Here is a 24,974-nt window from a genome sequence, read left to right on the forward strand (position 1 = left end):
ATGTAGCTGTTAGCCTCTACTACTGCCATTCACGCTCCACTGTCCATTTACTTTAAAATAATTTTCTGGTTTCCTGAATGTTGATTCACACTAGCATGTATCTGTACATTATAGAAATCATCTTTACCTTACCTTCACTGTGTCTAGCAAATTCTTACCTATCCTTTAAATTCTCAGAGCACAAAACACTTCCTTCTTTATGTTACATCAGTATCTCTGAGGTATTTTTACAGCTGAGAATGCATTTGGTTACTCTTAAGTTTGAGAGGAAAAGTGCCTCACTCAACTCTGTATTCTTAGCCCAGTACCCATCACAGTACTCTACAGGTGGTTAACAAATGAATGCTCAATGCAAAACTGATCTAGAACTGAGATGAAAAGTTTAATCACAGGTAGACTCATCATGCTTCTAAAGATCTATGTTTGCTTAAGTATTTAAATTAAAAAAAAAATTTACTGTGTGCTAATTTGAGTTGAGGACTCAAAGACTGAATCTCTGTTTAAAAAAAAAAATCTTTCATTGAGATGGTCACATGTATATGAATGTGGTAGAAACTATTGTTTCTACTACACATGTCACCACCTATAATCTATTTAAGAATACTTTTGATACATAAAAATCATAACCAATTTACTTTCAAAAGTTAAAAGCAAAAACAGAAATTTTACTTCAGCTCAAGTTCTCAAGCATAAAGTTTTATAAATTACTCTTCGAAAGAGTACTTTAGAATATTACACTTTTATATAATCTAATTAACAAATATAGCATTTTTAAGTGCAGAAAACGTAAGACATTAAATTCAGCTCATATCAACAGAAGTAATTCTTGGCTGTACAAGACAGAAGTGAAAACAAAATTATTTTTTATAGTGATAAAATAACGAGGTCCTTCAAAAGTTAACAGAAGAGGGACTTCCCTGGTAGTCCAAAGGTTAAGAATCTGCCTTACAAAGCAGGGGACTCGGGTTTGATCCTGGTCAGGGAACTATTATCCCACATGCTGCAAAGCAAACTAAGTCTGCACACCAAAACTAAAGAATCTCTGCACTGCAATAAAAGATCCTGCATGATGCAATGAAGATCTTAGACCCAATGCTGCCAAATAAATAAATAATTTAAAAAAAAAAGTTAACAGAAGAAAATGGCTATAAAGATGACCCTGAATATCATCCCTGAATGGTCCATACCACAACCTTTGGCAGGATTAATTAGGAAGACAAAATTAAAAAGACACTAATGAATCCTATTAAAAGCTAATACTAAATAGTTATGAATTTATCACATATGTTGGTTGCCAGGGGGTGGGGACATAACTTCATAACTGAAGTTATCCTAAATGTGGTTTTAAAAATAGCTTAGACAGTATCCAGACTCAGTTTCTCCCAGCTTCCTCTTCCCACCAGTTTCTTTTCAACAATGGTGACTACTTTCTACTCTTTATTATATACCATCAACAATTCTGCTGAATAATTTTTAACAGTATCAGCGACCTGAAAATTAAACAAATAGTAATCTAGTAGGGGTACTATGATATTTAGTGTGGCAGAGAATAGCTGTTCACTAAAGGATGTGATTTGAAGGTCTATTCCAAATCAAAATTTGGTTAATACCTGAAATATCCTTGGAATCCCTCCAGTATTGTAGTGAACTACTAGGCTGACTTTATTCTCTTTTTCCACAACTTCAAAGGATCCTTCTTTCCATTTTGTAATCCCAGTCTGCATACTTCGAATTCTGATAGGGCCATGTATCTTCAGAGGAGACATATTTTCTTTAAAAATAAATTGCTTCTAGCCAAATTAAAAAGAAAAAATACACCTTCACCTGACACAGTCTAAGGAAGAAAAATAAAATAAAATAATAAGTTACAACTTACTAGTGATTTAAAACAAGAGTTTGAAAGAGAACACTTAATGAACCATCATATATCTTTTTCTCTGTTTTCAATAAACTACCTTTTATTAAATATCCTCAAAGGCTCTGATTAGCTGGATAGCACTGGTAAGAACAAATGAAGCAGTCACTGATGTTCAGTGACTGAATTTACCCACCTTTTATTTTTTCTGTACATGCTCTCTCCTTAGCCATGTACCTGAGTCCATTTAGTGTCTAAATTTTGCATTTTGCAGCATTAACAACCATACTGCTGTCACTGTATGACAATCAGGAATACTAAAGATTCCATTCTCAGTGTGAGTGCCCATGGCAATATGGCCAACTTTTACCTTCCTTCATGATTCTAAAGGATCTTGAATTTCAAATATAAGTAAAAAAAAAAAAAAAAAATTCAGTCAGCTGATTCCATTCTTTAGAATTGAGTTCCTACTGAAACATCAAATCATATCACCTAAGCATATCCACATGTATAAAACATATTATATGAATAAATAATTGTGAAAATAATCAAATTAATTTAACCTCAACAACTACATTATTTGAGAAAATCATTTATTCTCTAGGCAAAACTAACCAAAAAACCCCTCTTCCTAAGATCCACCTACTATTTATGTTTTAACTCTACCATTCCTGGAAAGAATTTTTACCAATTTTATCTTTCACAAATATTCAAATTTCCCAAGTGAACTTCTGATACTTACAGATATGACAGAATGTCTAAGACTCTTAAAACTTGCTTAACAGATGTCAGCAAGTAAATACAATTAAACAGCAGAAAATGATTATCAAACAGTGTTACACATATATACACAATCAAATAAAATTAAAACAAAATTTACACTACAGCCTTCAAATCTCTAGAAACATGGCCTCTAATACAGATTCTTAATTTAATAAGTTAAAAACCATTAAACTTTGCCTCTGCCTAAACAACTCAACTAGAAAAGCTAAAAACTAATATATGTACAAAGGAAAAACATACTAGATCTAAGTACCAGGAGCCAGCTCTGTCACTTACTAACTTTTAACTTACCTTTCCTCACCACTAGTTTTCTCAGCTGTAAAACAGCAATGCTATAGTGTTGCAGAATTAAATGAAATATTGCTAAAACTCATTAGGCATTCAATAGACAGCAGCTTCAATATGAATGAAATTAGTGTCCACTTTCTGAATTTATTCCTTGTCTGCAACACCTCTTTCTCCAAAGATCCCAGACAATTTGTTAACAACGGTCACCAACTCACTGCCTATAGAGGCTAAACAGGTGACACAAACGATTTAGACAGGCAAAATATGAAAACTTCTATTCAAATCTAGCCAGCTTTGCCATGAACCCAGCATTACCAGATCATCAAATTCTTCAAGAAAATGCAATCAAATTTTTATGTCAAACTGCCCATTTTAAATTCTGGACAATGAATTCAAAGTTTCAAATCAAACAAAACCCACCTAGAGGTAAGATATAGACTGGAGAACCCTAGTTCAAGGCCCCAAGGTGCTATATATCAAACACCTAAGAATAAATTTAAAGAGAGATATGAAAACACTTTGAATTATTTAAGGTGTTTTGTATCGTAAGTCCTCTAGTATTATTCAGTGATTGAATTTTTTGAGTGCCTAATTGTGGCCAGATTTATATACTCTAATTATCTGAGTGTATGAATCCATCAAAGTAATAGAGGCCACTATTGTTCACAGACCTGTCTGTTAATGTGACATTTTGTTCCAACTAGTAACTACAAAATCAGCAATGTGTTTGTAATGCCTTTTTTTTTTTTTAACAATTACTAATTTAATGTTTTACTGCTTGGATATAGCCTTGAGATTTTTTCCACTCTGTCTCATTGCACTGCCAAGAATATGTGATCCCTCTTCTACTCCAGTTGTCCATGCCAAAAACATGAGTTATCTTTAACATCTCTCTTGATGATTATTAGTATTGGACTGGAAATGGAAGGTAAATTTGTCAATTTAACCTCTATATACCTTCCAGACATCTTCATGATGAACTTCAGATCAACTCACATCACTATCCACAAAATCATTCAACAGCTCCCCATGTGGGCTGCAGTCCATGGGGTCACAAAGAGTTGGACATGACTGAACAACTGAGCACAACAGAGCACATGCCCTCACAATAAAATCTACTCATTCACATGACATAAACACCCATCATGATTCATGCCCTGCTTACCCCTCTAACCCCAATAAACTCTCCAAATTCAGCCATCTACTATTTACAATTTTCCTTAAAAAGGCATGCATTCTCATGCCACTATATCTTTGCAGACTGTGGTCTATATCTGGAGGGTTTTTTACCTATTCTCCCCATCTTCCACAACCCCCCCCCTTTTAAATTATCCTGGCTATAAAATCAAAACTCAATTTAAATATTATCTTCTCTAAGATGCCCTTTCTAGCTATCTTTCAATTATTCTCTCATCCCATATACACACTGAGAGCATGTAATGCTTTGCTCTTCTGCTGTACCCTGCATTTACCACTAGTAGGGCAGTCATCACATTGTATTACCAACTATCTATTTACCTCTTTGTCTCTCTCTTCTATGTGGGATGGAAGACAGGCCCAACTGTCCTAGACTTATCAGTTGGGGTATGATGGATGTTGAGAAGCCCACACCAGTGCTCCCTACAGAGAGCCACCAAATGAAAATGGAAAACTCTATTATTTGAAGACAGGGAATATGTTCTTTGTTTTTGCATCCTCACTAGGACACTGTCTGGCACATAAGAAACCACGTCATTATTCAAGAATAATAAACCAGCACAATCAATTTTATCATTTTACAGTTAAAATATACAGCAGCAGATACTAGAACCATAAACTCCTTTTATATGGCCAGTATAGGATTATATTTATTAAGCTCTTTACAGGAACATCATTCTGTACTATATATCTCATTCTTTGAAAACTACTTCCAGTCTTTTTCTATGTGCATCTGAATTTCTCCTAAATGTAAAGCTGTCCACATATCAATGAGAAAAACAAGAATATGCAGTTACAGAATGCATTATTAAAACAAAAAAATCAGCAAACTTGTCTAAACTAGGATTCATATAATCTACTGCTCAACAAAGAAGCTATACTTTAAGAGGCTTATCAAATTATCTCATCTTTTCTTATACATTTAGGATGCCAAATTATAAGGGAATAGTTAAAACCCCATTGTCTCAGTGTTTTCCTTACAGACCAAAAAGTAAATAAAGGACATTGACCTTGAATTCCTCCAACAAAAACATATTTTAAAAAATTAGATTATTTAACAAGATTTGGAAATAAAGATTTCAAAGTTCAATAAAGTATGTAAGAAAAAACTTTACTGGTTACTTCTGTTTCCCTCTATAATTTTCTCTACATGTAATACATGATTTCTCTACATATAATTCTCAAATATTCTGATGCAGAGTTTTGGTTAAGTGTATAAAATTTTACTTCAGATATTGAACATTTTCTTAACAATTTCTACTAGTAATCTCTTTCTGCTAAGAGAAAAAACCTAAAAGGTACAAGACATAAAATTGGCAGAATCAATACAATTTTTTCTTAATGTCTCAATCCAGTCCATTGTCTGCTCTTGCACTAAATGAGTAAGCTGCATTTTCTTTTGTACACTGATCATATTATCAGTTTGCCCTATTTGGAAGAGAAAAAAACACTAAGTTTCCCTTCAAGTATCTAGCATGATCCAGTAACAGTTCAACTTTCTATGAACCTAACAAAGACAAGGTTTCATTAAACTCTGTAATGCTAATTCACTGTCAAAGTGATATTAGGAAGACAAAGTACAAGAAAAACCAATTATTCTTTAGGTACATCCAAAGATATTTGCTTTTCCCTAAATTTTTTCACCATTTTTGAAATCACTCTTCAATTCTGAGCAATCCGTGAAAGCTCAATAACATTGGCAAAAATGTTTTTATACCCTCTATAGTTATTTAAATGCTCTTATTTCAGGTACTGCTTTGAAAATATTCTTATGCAGAGGGTATTCTGTGGTTTAAGAAAGCATGCTAAAACACAAAAATTACTACTACAAAACAGAAGAAAATGGTCAGTTCTTGCTAGTTAGCATACTCTTGGAAACATATATCCAAAATAAAAACATTACTTACTTTTCAGAGACTTTTACTGAAAAACCCTATGTAATAACAATTCACCTTTATTCTGATCCTTGTGCCAAAGGCAATGCACTCTTCTTGGGGAACTACTCATATTCTGCAGCTATGCCAGTTCTCCAGGTGCCATCAACTCAGCTAAAGGAAATATAAGTGTGCTTTTTTTTAAAAAAAAATCTCATTTACAAAATTACAATTTTCAAAATGTGCTCATTTACACAACGAAGATTAACCCTCTGACTATTTAAAACTCACAAACTACTAAAAACATTTAAAGTATAATGCTCAAGATACACTTGTACACATACCACACACACACACACACACACACACACACACACACACAGACACGGACTCAACAACTTTAGGAATATATCTGCTGTGCAAAATGAGGGACTCCCAGAGCCTGCCCCTAGATCAATTCGTATCTTGGTTTATTTATTCCTGTTACATCTTGAAACTAAAAAGGCAGTATTTCTTTTGTTAACTTTACATTGTTACGTATCATGGTTTTAAATCACCACTTTCAAAAGATGCTGATACAAATTTCAAAAGGTGGGTAAACTAGGTTTTTACTTTTCTTTCAAAACTAAATTCATGGGCTTGTTTCTCAAATTTAGGCCTCTTAAAAGCCTCAATTTTCCCTGAAATTCTTCTACCCAAACACTTCTCACTATCTTCTTGACTGTTACAACATCAACTCTAAACTCCTTTGTTCACTTGGTAAAAACTCATTTATTGAGTTACTCCAATTTGATGGCGCTATGGTAGGGACACAAATGTGAGCATGACACAGTCCATGTCCTCTTTAAGAGATTCCCCAGACTTTCCTGCATTTCTCTTTCCACTGTCATTTAGGCACAAAAAATCTCCGCATCAGCTTTAGCCTTGTTCTTATTTGAAACAGTCACTCATTACTACCACCCTAATTCAGAAACACATCACTTTGCTAATCTTTCCCACCTAATATTTATTACTCAACACTTACTAAGCACAGTATGAAGCACCATACATGCAATATTTCATAATCTTTACAATATCCTGAAGAACAGGGATTATTAATATCACTAATTTACAAATGAGGAAACCGAGGCTTAGATTAGGTAAATTATCCATGGTCACTTAAGAGTCAGTAAGAAACACACCAGAACTCATGTTTGTAACTGCTACCATACTGCATCCTCAAAGGTTTGTAGCAACCACTTTCCAGTCTTCATTCTCTCAAGCTTTTTCTATGCAACAAATTCTTTATCCTATAATAACCTTTTCTAAGGACTTTTAAAAAATCTATTACCAACTCAGGTGGTGCTAGTGGTAAGAACCTGCCTGCCAATGCAGGGGACATAAGAGACGTGGGTTTGATCCCTGTGTCAAGAAAATCCCTTGGAGGAGGAAATGGCAACCCACTCTGGCATCTTTGCCTGGAAAATCCTATGGACAGAGGAGGCTGGCAGGCTACAGTCCATGGGGTGGCAAAGAGTCAGACATGACTGAATTGACTTAGCACACCAACTAAAGAGTGCACTCCTCTCAACTTTCTCTCTCAAGGAGAAGGGGGAGATGGAGGGGACCTGCCTTACTTTCTTTTTTACTCCAACAAAACAGGTACTTAGTAAATGCTAAAATACTTGCTACTGAGGCTAATTCCCCTCCCAAGCATTAAAAATATTTTTAAATCTTATTGCGGTAAGAATATTTAACATGAGATCTACCCTCTTAACAAACATTTAAGTGTACAATATAGTATTGTTAACTATAGGTACAATGTTGTACCGCTTATCTTTAGAACTTATTCGTCTTGCTTAATTGAAACATTCTCTCAAACATTTTAACAGCTCATCACTACCTATCAAATCCAAATGCTTCTGTGTTTGGCACTCCTATTTTTAATTTTCTATTTCTCTACACAAATTTTGTTCTACACACACAAATTATTAAATTTTGGTATTTTCTTCCATAACCACCACCAGCAACTTACTTAAACATGAAATTTTTCTTTACATATTTTTGGAAACTTATTTACTGGTCTTGCAGTTTAACCTGTTGTTAAAATATGTAAATCACTGCTTTGATTTCTAAGGGCTTTCTTTCCTAAAATGAGCCATAAAACTAATGCACAAAGAGATAAAATTGTGTGGTGGCTGAAAACAAAGAGAGAAGTTGACCTCAATGAAATTTTTCTCCAATTCAAAGAACCTAAAGTCTGAATGATTCTATGACCTAGGAACAGGTAATATTGCCCAAAGAGGGAAACTTTGTCTTTTTGCATCTTTTGTCTGTGGAGTGAAAAAAGGCGCTTGTCATCAGTTAACAAAAATATCAGTAAGCTGGTGTTTCCCAAAGACATGATGGTTCTTCTAGCAAGCTCCAATTTACTTATTCATTTCAACAAATTCTTGAGAAACAGAAATGAAATCATTTCTAACCCATATTCAAGTGGAAGATAGACTTTAAATCACACAAGTAAATATATAATTAAAAGTACTGAATATGGTATAAAGTTCAGGGCATGGTGAGAAATTCTCACAGGGTACCTAATTTAGGATGGGTAGGGGAATACACCGGAGAAGGCGATGGCACCCCACTCCAGTACTCTTGCCTGGAAAGTCCCATGGATGGAGGAGCCTGGCAGGCTACAGTCCATGGGGTCGCTGAGGGTCAGACACGACTGAGTGACTTCACTTTCACTTTTCACTTTCATGCATTGGAGAAGGAAACAGCAACCCACTCCAGTGTTCTTGCCTGGAGAATCCCAGGGACGGCGGAGCCTGGCGGGCTGCCGTCTATGGGGTCGCACAGAGTCGGACACGACTGACTTGACTGAGCAGCAGCAGCAGCAGCAGGGGGATACACAGAGAAGGCAATGGCATCCCACTTCAGTACGCTCGCCTGGAAAATCCCATGGGTGGAGAAGCCTGGTAGGCTGCAGTCCATGGGGTCTCTAAGAGTCGGACATGACTGAGGGACTTCACTTTCACTTTTCACTTTCATGCATTGGAGAAGGAAATGGCAACCCACTCCAGTGTTCTTGCCTGGAGAATCCCAGGGATGGCGGAGTCTGGTGGGCTGCTGTATATGGGGTCGCACAGAGTCAGACACGACTGACGCAACTTAGCAGCAGCAGGGGGATACAGGTTAGAGAGTATCAAGAGAAGGCTTCTCTAAGGAAGTACCACATCAGGTGAAAATTGAAGAATGAGTTAATTGAGAGATAGTCATGCTGGAACAGTCCAGAACCACACATGCAAAGGTTCTATGGTGGGAAATAACTTGGTGTAACTAAGCAAATGAAAAACATTGTGGCTGGAGTTTAGTGAGGGAAAAGAGAATGGGGTGAAATGAAGTGGGAAAGAATCAGGTTATGCAGAATCTTACACATCATAGTAAACATTTTTAATTTTATCCTAATGTAATAAATATTTAGTCATGGGAAATCCACTGAAGGTTTTTAAGCAGACAAATGACATGTTACTGCTAAATGGAAACGTGATATGGTTGGTTTGGGTTTGGGAAGGAGAGTGACAAAAGCAAGAATGAAAGAAATTAGAACCAGATAGGACAGTATTGAAGTGATTCAGCTTATAATAACAATTACAATAATAGTTAATACTCACTGGCTATTTAATGTAATGTGCTTACCATGGTTATTTCATTTAATCCTTATAGCAGTCCAACAAGGTGATCATTCCCATTTTACAAATGAGACTATAAGGAACATTAAGTCCAGGTGAAAAAGTGTTGTGGCTTGAATTACAAAAGTGATAATGAAAATATACAGAAATAGATCCAAGACACATAATGGAAATACAATAAATAGAACCTGAAGAGAGTATAGATACATGGGATGATGAGAAGTCAAGATTAGTTTTCAAGGTTCTAGACTACGTAAATGGAAATACCACTTAATAAAATGGGACACTGGAAAATAACATATTTAGGTATGGAGGGGAGACTGGTTTCAGATTTGTTCTTTTGAAACTCTTAAGGAAAAAAATCAAATTAAGATGTCCAGCAGACAATTAGCTATTTAGACTCTGAGTTGAAAACAGAGGAAATACACTGGAAATAAAACTTCTCAAGTCATCTATTGTTGTTAAGTCACTAAGTCCGTGTCCAGCTCTTTGTGATTCCATGGACTGCAGCACACCGCACTTCCCTGTCCTTCACCATCAACATACAGGTAGAATCTAAAGCTTAGGGTGGAAGGGAACAGTAAAAGGAGAACAAGACTGCCCCCAGATATCCATTTTATTCCATCAAACATCTCTCACTATGATCATCGATTACTTTGATGTCAACAAGCTTTTCAGTCATTTGTCTTTACCTTTCAACAGAATTCAACATCATTGATAACTTCATCTTTTCTGCAAAACTTGTACTCCTCTATCAGGTTACTAAACACCAAGAATCCCTCAGCGCTCCATCCTAGGTCCCTTTCCTTTTTAGCAATGCACTCTCCTCAGGCAATTTCATCCACATCCATGGCTTCAATTACTATCAATTACTTCAATTACTATCAACTATATATAGGTGATGTCTATATACATACACACACACACACATTTATCTATACACCCAGCTTACAACTAAGCTCCAACCCCAGTATAATCCAATTGCCTACTTGACATCCTCTGTTCAGACAGCTCTTCCAGTTAGAGGCATGTCAGACACTGCCACCCCCAAGAGGCATTTACACAGAGCCTAAATTTTGAAAGGATTACAAAACCACCCACAGACCAACTTTCTAGACAGAGGATTTTGTCATAAATTATTATTTCCTTTCACAGATCATGACCTAAAATAGGTAAACCTGACAACCTGATTTGATGGCTAGAGATGGGGAACAACCAAAGGCACGAAAAAAAATATAATCTATGCCTTTGAGTGAAAGATGACTAGGAGAGAGGTGAAGAATAGCCAAGAAAGTGAAACAGTATCATATCCCAAGGCCCGATGGACATGCGGCAACGGAAGTCACCTGAAGAGATAGCAGGCCTCGCTAAAGGGCGAGTGACGGACAACAACAGCCCCCAGCAAAGAGGGGCCAGGTTTGGGTCACGGGGGGCAGCGAGTGACAGTAAAGACCCGGTCAAAGGAGAGGAAAAGCCTAGGGGAACACACAAGTGGAGTACCTGTGAGGCGACAGAGGGCGTCGCGGGAACGGGGGTGGGCTGAACCGCAGCCGGTGAACTCCAAAAGAGTGAACGCCGAGTGGGCGGACCGCACGGGGCGAGAAGTGAGGGGCGGGGGGGGGCAGGGTAAAACGGCTCCGTTGAGACGCTCGCCGGGCCCGCCTTACCTGTACCTGCGAGTCGGAGCTTTGGACAGGCCTGCCGGAAGCACGGAGTCCGCGTGGAGAGGGAGGAGCTGGGGGTCGCGAAGGAAGGGACGCCGGGCACGGAGAGGGGCCGCTCAGTCCCCCAGTTAGGGAGAGCGGCTGATGGCGGGAACTGTGACCACACGCAAACACGCACGCACGCACGCACACCCGACGCGACCAGGAGTAGCGCGTGCGCGCAAGCCTGGAAACTCCGCCCTTTCTACGCCCTCTCTCCGCCCCAGTACCGGGCGAAATCACGCCGAGGTAGCCCCGCCCCTGCCCGGACCGTAGTACGCACGCGCACTCTCTACTTCACGCACTTTTCGCCTTCCTACCATTTCCCTCCTACAGAGTCCAGTTGGGCATGCGCACTGTTGTCCTCCCGGTCTGCCCGGTTTTTCCCGCCCTTCACTGGCCTCCGGAGGAAGGTCAGAGTTCACGCCCTTCTCTGGAGATACCAGCTCCAAGCTGGGGATGGGGGAGACTAGCAGGAGGCGGGTGTCCTTCCGGTCTTGAAATTTCAGGGGCAAAACAGACTCGAGGATTAACTCCAGGAGCTGGGGGGGGTGGGGCGGGAAGAGGTTGTGTGGGCGGGGTCAGAGGTGAAAGGTCAGAGGGCTGCGGAGGGGGCGGAGCGAGCCGGAGGCGGATGGCGGCTGCGGCGTGTCATCATCTTCGGCGGCTGAGGCGCTGAAGCTGGGACGCGGCTTGGCGCGTCCGGCAGTGGGAGGAGAGCGGCGTCCTCTCCCAACATGCACAGTCTGGCGACGGCTGCGGTAAGTGACTGGGCCGCCCAGCCTGGGCCCCAGACCTCTCCTCAACCCCGCGTTTCGGCCTTTTCTCCTAGCTCCGTGTGGCAGGCTAAGAGTCCTCCAGCCCTCAACCCGCGAAGACCCGGCCCCCCTCCTCGCTGAGCTTGGCTGTGACGGAGCCTGCCCTCACTCTCCCTGCCGGCCGGCTCTCGCGGCCTCTGGCTCGGTGTAGCGCGTTCTTTTCCGGCCCCGGGGCCTGGTCGCGCGGCTGGAGCGCCTCCCTTGCGGCCCAGGGGGGCCATTCATTGATTCATTGCTCTACCAACAGTTTTAGGCCGCCGTTTGCGTGCTTGGCGTTGGCGGGGACGAGGGGACTTCCGAGGTGCATCTGACCCTCCCTGCCTAGGCACATCGCGGCGGGGAGGAAACGGCCTCTAGCTTAAACCACTTGCTCTACAGATACAAAATCCGAGACCTGAACAAGTGACTAGTTAGGATGTCTGACTTACGGTTCTCTGCGTTTAAAACCTTTTTTCATACATCTCTTTTTACCAGCGTGATCTTTGATCAAGAAAAACAGTGTAAACTCCTAATAACCATGCACTGTGGCTCAGAGGGTAGAGTCTGCCTGCAATGCGGGAGACCTGGGTTCGATCCCTGGGTCGGGAAGGTCCCCTGGAGAAGGAGATGACAACCCAGTCCAGTATTCTTGCCTGGAAAATCCCATGGACTGAGGAGCCTGGCAGGCTACGTACAGTCCGTGGGGTCGCACAGAGGTGGACACGACTGAGCGACAAACACACAACCTAGCTAAAGTAATCCTGAGGTTTCCCGTTTTGTTGAGATAAAACCCAAACACTTTGCATTGCCTACAAGGCCCTCCCTGAGCGTTAATGTTCCTTACCCCTGTTTTCAGTCTCATCACATTGCTTTGCAGGCTCCAGCTACAACTGGCCGCCGTTCCAACTTTTCTACTTAAGCTTTAACCAAGTTTTGATTCATTTACTTCTTATTTGTCCCCCTTTTGAGGTCAGGGACAGGGATCATGTAGATCCTGTTTATATGACTACTTCAGTGCCAGGACAGTTCCTGGCACCAAGTAAGGGCTCAAATATTTTTGCTGAATGCCGGGGTATTGATGAGGGCAGTGACCACTGAGAGCAAATAGCTGTGATGGGCAGACAGTATCATGTGATTTGAGCATACTCTTCGGAATGCTTATCCAACTTTTTTCAGTTGCATCAAGGCGAAGTGGCTTAAAGAGAGAATAATATACTGAAGTTGCATTTCCAGGTAAAATGACATAAATCCTTAATAGAAGACAAAAGTTAAAGTTTAAAAGTGAGTTGGGTGTGACTAGGTTACAGACAGCCTTGTCATTTCCAGGGCTAGTGGCATCTCTGCCTCCTGGCACCTTCTTTCTAAAGTGTTTGAAACTTAACAGGGTGAGGTACCTTTTATATAATCTCTTAACTAGGTGACTGCAGTTTCTCCAGCTTTTTTGTTTCTTCCACATTTTACATGTAATACAACAGTAAAGAATCTGCCTGCAATGCAGGAGACCTGGGTTTGATCCCTGGGTCAGGAAGACCCCTTGTAGAAGGGAATGGTTACCCATTCCAGTATTCTTGCCTGGATAATTCCATGGACAGAGGGTTTGCAAAGAGTTGGACAGGACTCAGTGACTAACATGAGAAGAAGCCAGTCAGAAAATGAGGTTGCTGCTGTTTGGAGGGGACAGTTTAAACAAAGAATTCTAAGGTTGGCTTGTCTATGTCTCAGAATCTGATTGTGACTTCTCTAGGTTTTGATACCAAGCTGCTGTTTGCCCTGTGCCTCCCCAGTCTCTACCTATTCAACTTTTCTTTTCAGTTGCTCCCTAATACATCTTTCAAACAGCCATTAGAGCTCTGGTTCATTACTTAAAATATTCAATGCATGTTTCTTCAATTAAATTTACAGTGACTACCTTTATTAAGAAATTGAACTTTTGGTGTTTTTTTTCACCCGTTTTGCTATTTGGACTACACAAACGCTCTAAGTTCATTTGTACTATTTATTCACTGGAATATTTGGTTAATAAAGAGAATGAAGCAAAAAAAAGTTGAGCCACCCCTTTCCCAATCCTTAGTGCCTTCCTTTAGGCTAAACTGACTGTATTGTTCTCATCTGGTTAAAGGGACACTGATGGTGTATCAGCTCAGTTCAGTCGCTCGGTCACGTCTGACCCGATGGACTGTGGCACGCCAGGCCTCAGTGTCCATCACCAACTCCTGAGCTTACTCAAACTCATGTCCGTTGAGTCAGTGATGCCATCCAGCCATCTCATCCTCTGATGGTGTATATTCCTCACTAAAAATTGTGTCAATAAGACATCCAACAGTGCCTACAATAATCTAAACTGCTTGAGAAGATGCTTGCTTTCTGTCTAACGATGAAAATTTGTGTTTGTGTATACCTTTTATTTTTTAATTGCAAATAAATAATGACTTCATCTAGGGAGGCAGTAGTATCAAAGGAGAATGTGATCACATATGAATGCAGTATGTTATTCACTGATTGGAGGAATTGAGATCATTTGGGATATCTTAAATATTGACTCTTGATATTTTATTATGCCAATAATTTCAAGTAGGTTGGACTCTTCATTCTTTACAGAATACTTCGTCCTAATGTCTTCATTATTGCCATCACAGAATATAATTACGTTCTCAAATCTAACAAAATAAAAACAGAAGTACCACACAGGATTGTATTAAATAAGAATAAGAAAGTGCTAGCCGGTGATGGACAGGGAGGCCTGGCGTGCTGCGATTCGTGGGGTTGCAGAGTCAGACACGACTGGGCAACTGAACAGTGGTTGACTGGGTTCATTCACTGGTTAAATGACTTGCTCCCAGAATTCAGCCTTCGGACTCTAATTCTTGCATCAGCAAAGTAACAAATCACTTGCTATGGACCTTGAAGGTTGGTTCAGCTTAACAGAACCACAGATTTTCACGTATACCATGAATCTTCTGTAATGAATGTTATGCTAGTGATCTAAAACAGCCAAAAGTAAGCCTTTAGGAGATGCACTGTGTATGCTCTTTTTTAAATTTCCAGTGGCAGTTCTAACGTTCTTAAACCCTTGTTTCTCCCTCACTATGTAACTAGCAGCTGCATTAGTCATTTCATATCTCTGTTGAAGCAGTGCTGGACTCCCAGATACCCTCTTCTTTTGCAAGTAAAAAGAACATTCTGCACTCTGAAGTATCTAATTTAGACACTGTCTCCTTCTTTGTCTCCTGTTGAAGATTTAAGCAAGTTGACCGAATTGTCTTTGTTTATTCACTTCCATTTTTAAAAGTTATTTTGAAGAACATTCTGGCCCTTCTTTTATAAAGATACAAATATTAAGCTAATTTGGTATTTCCCTTTGGCGCTGTTAGGAAAGTGAGTTTTCTTATTGTATCATCATTATATAGACACCAAAAGCCATGTGTTGAGCCTTCTCCAGACTTTGGAAAATAATCTCTATTTCAGTCAGAATACAGTCTGGAATACAAAATTCCATTTTGTATTCACTGTCACATATTCATCGATAAGAAAACCAGCTTGTTTTTTTGGCCCTTGAACATGAAATTTTGCTGATAGATTTAGCCATTTTCTGTTTAAGAGAGCCATCAACAACTTTTTAAAATTTACTCAAGAGGAGGGATCATATTTCTTTCCCATTTATGGGTAAATGTAGGTCTCTTTTAAGTTATAAATATCTTTCTCCTTTTCACATTGTGTTAAGGTTTTTTAGAAGTGGGAGACCAACTATCAGTATAGTTAATTGGAGTTTGTGTTTGTGACACTTGGAGTTAACCATTAATGACTCACTTTGGTAAATGTCTTGCCTATGTTAGGCTTCATTGAAAGAAAAAATTTACTTGAAATAACATTTTCCACATATAAACCAATAGACAGGTAAGAAGAGAATGAGTCCCTCCTGAGTTTTGATAGTGTGAACTTAAAAAAAATTTTTTTTTTCCTTTTAATCTATTAAAAGGAAAGGACCGCTGACTTTAACCAGGTTATATATGAGCATATAATTAAATATAATTGATCTTGTTTCTGATCTTGAAAGTTTTGAGGATGAGAACTAATAGTCCAAATCAGACTTCTCATAGAGTGACTTTGTTTCTGGGTATGTTCATTGATCCCACTGTTTACTCAAATCCAACTGCAACAGAATATCAAGCTTAAAGTTCTATATTGGGTTCTTAAATATTAAATTTCTTCAGCTTGGAATATTTGTGATTTCAGTCCTGTGGACTAAGTAGGGCTCACTGATTCTAGAGACAAGTGTTAGTAGACTAGAGTTTAAATGTAATTCTACCATATACTTGCTTATGTGAACTCCAGTAAGTTAAATCCCCTGAACCTCTTTCTTTTAGAATTTTGAGAATAATTTGAGATAATCCACAGTGACTGGCACTTAGTATGTTCAGTAAATATTGCCTCCTATTAAAAGTTCCTAGAAAAGTCAAACCTAGTTTATGGAGGGCTGAATGTGGGGTTTACTGAAAGAAGTATAGAGAATTTGGGGGGATAATGGAGTGTCCAGTAATGTATCTTAATTGCAGTGGTGGTTACTCTGGTATATAGATATCTCAAAATTCATTGACATGTATACTTAAATGAGTATATATAACAGTTTTATTGTATGCAAATTATGTCTCAGTAAAATTGTTTGGTAGACATTTAGTCTCTCACTTTAAAGAAAGTTCTGAGATTTTAGAGGCAACTAAGACTTAATTATTTAATATAGTTCCCTCATTTAACCAGTGGATATTGAGGCTCAGAAAAGTAAATGATTTATCGTAGGTAGCACAATTCTAGAAATGGCAAAACCGTTTTGAAACCACTTCTAGCTCCCAGTCTAGTGTGCATTCCAGTTAGGTACTTGTGTTGTTACTTGCTAATTGAGGTCTTTCTGATTTTTTTTTTTCTTTTTAACTTTTTTTGGCCACACACGAGGCTCAATCCAACCAACAATTGAACCTGGGCCCCCTGTAGTGGAAGTGCGGAGTCCTCTAACTACTGGACCACCTGGGAAGTCCCAGGGTCTTTCCTAGTCTTAAACCTGATAAACAGGTTCTTAATCCTAGGTCTATTAATGGATTATAGGTAGACTCTATGAATTCCCTGGAATTATTTGTAAATTTTAGGTAAATGTAAATTACATGCAAGACAGTTTACAACTGTGTATTTTTCTGAGGAAATGATCTAGAAATTTCATTTGATTCAGAAATTGCTAACCTCTGCTTGTGTGGTAGTATTCTGTTGTTAGTGTGTCTAAGTTAGGTAGTCTCCAAAAGGTGAAAGTGAAAGTTGCTCAGTGGTGTCCAACTCTTTGTGTTCCCATGGACTGTGTAGCCTGCCAGGCTCCCCTGTCCATGGAATTCGACAGGCAAGAATACTGGAGTGGGTAACCATTCCCTTCTCCAGGGGATCTTGCCAACCCAGGGATTGAACCTGGGTCTCCTGCATTGCAGACAGATTCTTTACCATCTGAGCCACCAGGGAAGCCCCAGTTTCCAAAAGGTAAGTTAGATGAATTTGTTTCTTTGTCACTGGATGGTATGTGCAAGTAGATTGAGTTTGTATCAGCCACAGCCTCAGAGGTATATTAGTAAATTATACATTAGAAGAATTGTAGCAACTGAACTAAGAATCTTTAGAGGTGATCTTTAAATAGAGAACTGGAGGAGGGCAGAAATCTGCCCACTGTTTACTCATAGTTCCATCAGCTGTAAAATGAGGGTAATACCATGATGCTGTGATCGTTCAGTGAAACCATGTTTTAAAGAGTACAATTCAGGGCTTTCCTCCTGGTTCACTGGTAAAGAATCTGCCTGCCAATGCGGAAGACACAGGTTTGATAACTGATCCAGGAGTATCTCACATGCCATGGAGCAGCTAGGCCCATAGCTAGTGTGCCACAACTGTTGAGCCTGTGCTCTAGAGCCCAGGTACCATAAGTCCTGAGCCCACCTGCTGAAACTACTGAAACCCGAGTGCCCTAGAGATTGTGTTCTGAAACAGAAGCCAAGGCAACGAGAAGCCCCCACCCTATAACTAGAAAAAGCTCACGAGCCACCAACAAAGACCCAGCACAGCCTAAATACGTAAGCTAATTTAAAAAATAAGAGTATAATACAGTTCCCTCTCTTTCCTCATCTACCCTACCTTCTCTTTTACATCCCATTCCCTTTTAGGAAGTCATCAATTTTCAGATTCGTATTTTTGTGAAAGTGAAGTCGATCAGTTGTGTCCGACTCTTTGTGACCCCATGGCCTGTAGCCTACCAGGCTTCTCCATCCATGGGATTCTCCAGGCAAGAATACTGGAGTGGGTTACCATTTCCCTCTCCAGGGGATCTTCCCGACCCAGGGATTGAACCCCGGGCTCCCGCATTGGAGGCAGACGCTTTAACCTTTGAGCCACCAGGGAAGCCCTAGTCATTTTTGTGAAAGGTGTACCTAAATAGTCTTTGGGCTTCAGAAGGAGAGGCAGATGCATCGGGCTTTTAGTTAATATTGCCATCAAGATCAAGTGAGGACTTCCCTGATGGCACAGTGGATGGGAACCTGCCAGTGCAAGGGAAACTGGTTCGATCCCTGGTCCTGAAGGATTCCTCATGCTGTGAAGGGACTGAGCCTGTGAGCCACAGCTACCAAGCCTGCATACTACAGCTACTGAAGCCCACGCACCTAGAGCTCCACAGCAAGAGAAGCCACTGCAATGAGAAGCCCGCCCACTGCAACAAAGAGTAGCCCCTGCTCACTGTAACTAGAGGAAGCCCTTCAAAGCAACAAAGACCCAGTGCAGCCAAAAATAAGTGGAGTTAAATATCTAGTGAGATGTTAGAGTTGTGCCTTGGGATTTTATTCAGGGATGATGTACAAAGTATTTTATCAGTTGTCTAGTAATATAAATTAATATGGAAATCAGTGCATAGTTCAAAATGTAAAAAGTAGGGAATGCCCTGGCAGTCCAGTGGTTAGAACCCAGCGATCTCACTTTCAGGTCCTAGATTCAGTACCTGGTCAGGGAACTGAAGATCCTGCAAACCTCAGGGTAAAAAAAAGGGGGTTGTAATATTTTTATTCTCCAAAAAACTAAATTTCCTTGTATGTTACAAAATTACTTGTTGATGTGTTGGTAGAGGTAGGGAAGGAGTGTGTATGTTTGTGTGTGGGTGGATGTTGGTGGTCAGCACTAGCTAAATTATGCCCATTTGAACCTTAATTTGATGTAGGGAATTATGTCAAACTATAACTGACCCTTCCCATTACAATGATGATTATTAAGTACCTCAAATCTCATTAAGAAGAAAATTTCTCTTAGTATCAATGATACTGGGTACTGGTTGTTTATCAGATTCTGCTGAACTAACAACAGTAGTGTTTTCATTTTTGTTTGCGGTTTTTATGTATTCCCTATCTTTATTGTCACAGAGTCACAGGAAATAGTTTTTTTGGAAAGTTGTCTTTAGATTAGACCTAATGACTGCAGCCATGAAATTAAAAGATGCTTACTCCTTGGAAGGAAAGTTATGAGCAACCTAGATAGCATATTGAAAAGCAGAGACATTACTTTGCCAACAAAGGTCTGTCCAGTCAAAGCTATGGTTTTTCCAGTGGTCATGTATGGATGTGAGAGTTGGACTGTGAAGAAAGCTGAGTGCCGAAGCATTGATGCTTTTGAACTGTGGTGTTGGAGATGACTCTTGAGAATCCCTTGGACTGCAAGGAGATCCAACCAGTCCATTCTGAAGGAGATCAGCCCTGGGATTTGTTTGGAAGGAAACTCCAGTACTTTGGCCACCTCATGCGAAGAGTTGACTCATTGGAAAAGACTTTGATGCTGGGAGGGATTGGGGGCAGGAGGAGAAGGGGATGACAGAGGATGAGATGGCTGGATGGCATCACTGACTAGATGGACGTGAGTCTGAGTGAACTCCGGGAGCTGGTGATGGACAGGGAGGCCTGGCATGCTGGGATTCATGTGGTCACAAAGAGTCGGACACGACTGAGCGACTGAACTGAACTGAATCTTTAAAGAAGTGAGAAGCAGCATTTGCAAGGCAGTTAAGAGTATGGACTTTGCTGCCCGACCACCTGAATTCAGATTCTGAGCTTTGCCACTTTTAAGTAACTTCTCAGTTTTCTCATCTAAGAAATGACTGTGATAATAAGCATTTATTTAAGATATTGCCTAATAGAGTAAGCGCTCTGTATGTGAACTCTCACTTTTAAAAAAATAACTATTTATACCATAACAAATAGGTATTCAGTGGGTTTAAACTACCTTCTGCTATTAAATCTGGGGCAGAATTCATCAGGGGTGATGAAAAGGAAGGTCCCTACCTCAGCTATTTTCTGGTACCAAATTGCCCTCACTGCCTCCTTCTCCTTGTTAGTGTGGCTGCAGAGCTCCTCTCTAAGGTTGTACCTGAGGGCCACATACCGACCTGACCTCCCAAGACCTTCTAGAACTAACCCCCAAAAAAGATGTCCTTTTCATCATAGGGCACTGGAATGCAAAAGTAGGAAAGCAAGAGACACCTGGAGTAACAGGCAGATTTGACCTTGGAGTACAGAATGAAGCAGGACCAAGGCCAACAGTTTGGCCAAGAGAACGCACTGGTCATAGCAAACACCCTCTTCCAACAACACAAGAGAAGATTCTACACATGGACATCTATACATGGTCAATAATGAAATCAGATTGATAATATTCTTTGCAGCCAAAGACGAAGAAGCTTTATACAGTCAGCAAAAACAAGACCTGGAGCTGACTGTGGCTCAGATCATGAACTCTTATTGCAAAATTCAGACTTAAATTGAAGAAAGTAGGGAAAACCACTAGACCATTCAGGTATGACCTAAATCAAATCCCTTACGATTATACAATGGAAGTGAGAAATAGAGTCAAGGGATTAGATCTGATAGAGTGCCTGAAGAACTATGGACAGAGGTTTGTAACACTGTACAGGAGGCAGTGACCAAGACCACCCTCAAAAAAAAGAAATGAAAAAAGGCAAAACGGTTGTCTGAGGAGACCTTACACATAGCTGAGGAAAGAAGAGAAAAAGAAAAGGAAAAGGAGAAAAGGAAAGATATACCCATTTAAAGGCAGAGTTCCAAAGAATAGCTGCTGCTGCTAAGTCACTTCAGTCGTATCCAACTCTGTGTGACCCCATACACAACAGCCCACCAGGCTCCCCCGTCCCTGGGAATCTCCAGGCAAGAACACTGGAGTGGGGTGCCATTTCATTCTCCAATGCATGAAGTGAAAAGTGAAAGTGAAGTCACTCAGTCATGTCTGACTCTTAGCGACCCCATGAACTGCAGCCCACCAGGCTCCACCCATGGGATTTTCCAGGCAAGAGTACTGGAGTGGGGTGCCATTGCCTTCTCCCCAAAGAATAGCAAGGAGAGGTAAAGCCTTCCTCAGTGATCAGTGCAAAGAAATAAAGGAGAACAATAGAATGGGAAAGACTAGAGATCTCTTCAAGAAAAGTAGAGATACCAAGGGAACATTTCATGGAAAGATGGGCACAATAAAGGACAGAAATGCTGTGGACCTAACAGAAGCAGAAGATATTAAGAAGAGGTGGCAAGAATACACAGAAGAACTATACAAAAAAGATCATCATGACCCAGATAACCACAGTGGTGTGATCATTCACCTAGAGCCAGACATCCTGGAATGCAAAGTCAGGTGGGTGTTGGGAAGCATCACTACGAACATGGCTAGTGGAGGTGAAGGAATTCCAGTTCAGCTATTTCAAATCCTGAAAGATGATGCTGTGAAAGTGCTGCACTCAATATGCCAGCAAATTTGAAAAACTCAGCAGTGGCCACGGGGCTGGAAAAGGTCAGTTTTCATTCCAGTCCCGAAAAAGGGCAATGCCAAAGAATGCTCAAACTACAACACAATTACACTCATCTCATATGCTAGCAAAGTAATGCTCAAAATTCTCCAAGCCAGGCTTCAACAGTATGTGAACTGTGCGTGAGCTTCCAGATGTTCAAGCTGGATTTAGAAAAGACAAAGGAACCAGAGATAAATTGCTAACATCTGTTGGATCATAGAAAAAGCAAGAGAGTTCCAGAAAGACATCTACTGCTTTATTGATTACGCCAAAGCCTTTGACTGTGTAGATTACAACAGACTGTGGAATATTCTTCAAGAGATGGGAATACCAGACCACCTAACCTGCCTCCTGAGAAATCTGTATGCAGGCCAAGAAGCAACAGTTAGAACCGGACATGGAACAACAGACTGATTCCAAATTGGGAAAGGAGTACATCAAGACTGCATATTCTCACCCTGCTTATTTAACTTATATGCAGGGTACATCATGCGAAATGCCAGGCTGGATGAAGCACAAGCTGGAATCAAGATTGCTGGGAGAAATATCAATAACCTCAGTTAAGCAGATGACCACACCCTTATGGTAGAAAGTAAAGAGGAACTAAAGAGCCTCTTGATGCTAGTGACAGAAGAGAGAGAAAAAGCTGGCTTGAAACTCAACATTCAAAAAACGAAGTTCATGGCATCCAGTCACATCACTTCATGGCAAAGAGATGGGGAAACAATGAAAAGTGACAGACTTTCTTTTCTTGGGCTCGAAAATCACTGCAGATGGTGACTGCAGCCATGAAATTAAAAGACACTTGCTCCTTGGAAGAAAAGCTATCACCAACCTAGAGAGCATATTAAAAAGCAGAGACACTACTTTGCCAACAGAGGTCGGTCTAGTCAAATCTGTGGTTTTTCCAGTAGTTATGTATGGATGTGAGAGCTGTACTGTGAAGAAAGCTGAGCACTGAAAAATCGGTGCTTTCTTTTTTTTTTTTAATTTTTATAAAATTGATGCTTTTGGATTGTGGTGTTGGAGAGGACTCTTGAGAGTCCCTTGGACTGCAAGGAGATCCAACTCGTCCATCCTAAAGGAAATCAGTCCTGAATATTCATTGGAAAGACTGTTGCTGAAGCTGAAACTCTTAATACTTTGGCCACCTGATGCAAAGAACTGACTCATTGGATAAGACTCTGATGCTGGGAGAGATTGAAGGCAGGATGAGATGGTTGGATGACATCACCAACTTGATGGACATGAGTTTGAGCAAGCTCTGGGTATTGGTGATATACAGGGAAGCCTGGTTTGCTGCAGTCCATGGGGTCACAAAGAGTTGGACATGACTGAGCAACTGAACTGACAGACCTCCCTAGCTCTCTTAGAACCAAAGTCTCATAGAGGCTAAAATTTCCATAGTAGTTTCAAAAGGTGGAGTATTACTGGCAGCCGGTGGTCATGGCCATAGGGATTACCAGACACTGGCCCTTTAGAGTGCCAGCATCACTCCAGCGGCACAGTCTTCTATGTTGGAGTCAAACCAGCTCTGGAAATGGGAATATGTGGAGACAGGGCCTGGAGTTCCGAATCCATTATATGCTAGCTGGTACCTACCATTGCAGCCTGGTGGTGTTCACCTAGAGTTCCCCAGGATGGGATAGGGTACAGGAGTGCTGGAAACAAGTCATAGGTTGACTCTGGAGAGGATGGTGGAGCTTACTGATGGTAGTATCTGGATGACAGGCCTCTAAGAGTGAGTAATGACTAATCAGGATAGATGCTATATTGCTGGAACATTGTCCTACTCCCCTCTTTAGGATTGTAGGTAGTCCAAGAGATTGTGGGCAGGAGACCCAAAGCTACAATTTTAGCCCTTGTTTTCACTGAGCTTTTAAGGTGATGTAATACTCTAAATAAATATATCCTATCTTCCGGTGGAATTACATTTCCAAAAATAATTTTTAAAGTTGAAGGCCTATCTGTGGCAGCATAGGAAAGGCAAATGCATGGACCATACTGTTATTGCTGTTGGGAATGGGGATCAGAAAACTACCCTATTCCTTCTACATCATTTAGGAATCTCATGTTTTCTTGAGCATCACTGATGGGAATTACAAAACAGCTTTTAGCAGATTACTCTGAGGCACTTAAGGAGGACTTAAGTTGCAGGGTATATAGTCCATTTAGCAGAACACTTTGTGGTTCATTCTAGCACACAAGAGAAATGATAAACATTAAGCTAAAAGCTTCTAATCGAGCTTCTGATTATAGAAGGCGATCGTTCAGCTTGAGTAGAGTAAATGTGAGTACCCCTCAGAGTCCACTTTAGGCTTCATTCTGATTTTTAGCAAAGACAGTGTGCTTTTTGTTCCTCATCTTTATATCATGTGGGATGGGTCAGTCGCTATTCTATCACACTAAGGTGTTACGGGAATAAATAAATACTGTAAGAAGCTGTGTAATATGGTTCAAGAAAGATTAGAACATGCGACTTTGTACTTGGGTGAACTGAGCAAGTTAATTCCTCTGAGCATTCGAAGTCTAATCTACAAGTGTAGATCTCTTTTCTGTCTACCTACTCTGTTAATCATGGTTTGGGGATGCGGGGAATGAAGTAAAAACAATATTTGGCTCTGAATAGAAATAGCCATGAATTTGTTAGGACTTCAGAGCCTGAAGTAGCAGTGGTAATCATTTTTCTAGTCTTTCATGTTACTTTTCAGGTAAGAATAATTAAGGAACTTAACCAAGCCTGTTTGAAAATGTGAAGAATTATAGAAGTCCTCAAATTTTTATTGGAATATTGAGATTCTTTATAGCACAGTAATGAAAGATTCTTTATATAGTTTATATATGAGTAAATAGTGAGTAAATCTCTAAGGGATAGAGGTAGAGTCTGTATAAGAATCATTAGAGGGGGGAGCTTTTCCAAAATTATGTAAGTTTTCTCCTTAATGGAGGGGGATGC

At 40.2% G+C, this 24,974-nt stretch overlaps 2 protein-coding genes across 22 annotated transcripts in view; one reads left to right on the top strand and one right to left on the bottom strand.

Moving 5' to 3' along the window:
• The window catches only part of USP37 (ubiquitin specific peptidase 37), an 89,199-nt gene extending 77,696 nt beyond the window's left edge, over positions 1 to 11,503 (bottom strand). For 2 of the 21 annotated variants that reach the window (XM_060411305.1, XM_042244232.1), the window contains exons 1-4: positions 11,339 to 11,503; positions 6,031 to 6,171; positions 2,052 to 2,248; positions 1,611 to 1,834 (exon numbers count right to left, since the gene is read on the bottom strand). In XM_060411305.1, the coding sequence (XP_060267288.1) occupies positions 1,611 to 1,766 (156 nt within the window). In that variant the 5' untranslated portion in view covers positions 1,767 to 1,834; positions 2,052 to 2,248; positions 6,031 to 6,171; positions 11,339 to 11,503. Of the gene's footprint in view, positions 1 to 1,610; positions 1,835 to 2,051; positions 6,172 to 11,332 lie in introns of all 21 variants that reach the window. The other 19 variants (XM_060411306.1, XM_042244230.1, XM_042244235.1 and 16 more) reach the window with 11 other exon arrangements.
• A 464-nt stretch (positions 11,504 to 11,967) lies between these two features.
• Positions 11,968 to 24,974, top strand: part of CNOT9 (CCR4-NOT transcription complex subunit 9) — a 31,022-nt gene continuing 18,015 nt past the window's right edge. The window contains exon 1 of the mRNA XM_004004926.6: positions 11,968 to 12,129. Within this exon, the coding sequence (XP_004004975.1) occupies positions 12,106 to 12,129 (24 nt within the window). The 5' untranslated portion in view covers positions 11,968 to 12,105. The remainder of the gene's footprint in view (positions 12,130 to 24,974) is intronic.

This window comes from Ovis aries, chromosome 2, assembly GCF_016772045.2.
Source record: "Ovis aries strain OAR_USU_Benz2616 breed Rambouillet chromosome 2, ARS-UI_Ramb_v3.0, whole genome shotgun sequence".
NCBI lineage: Eukaryota > Metazoa > Chordata > Mammalia > Artiodactyla > Bovidae > Ovis > Ovis aries.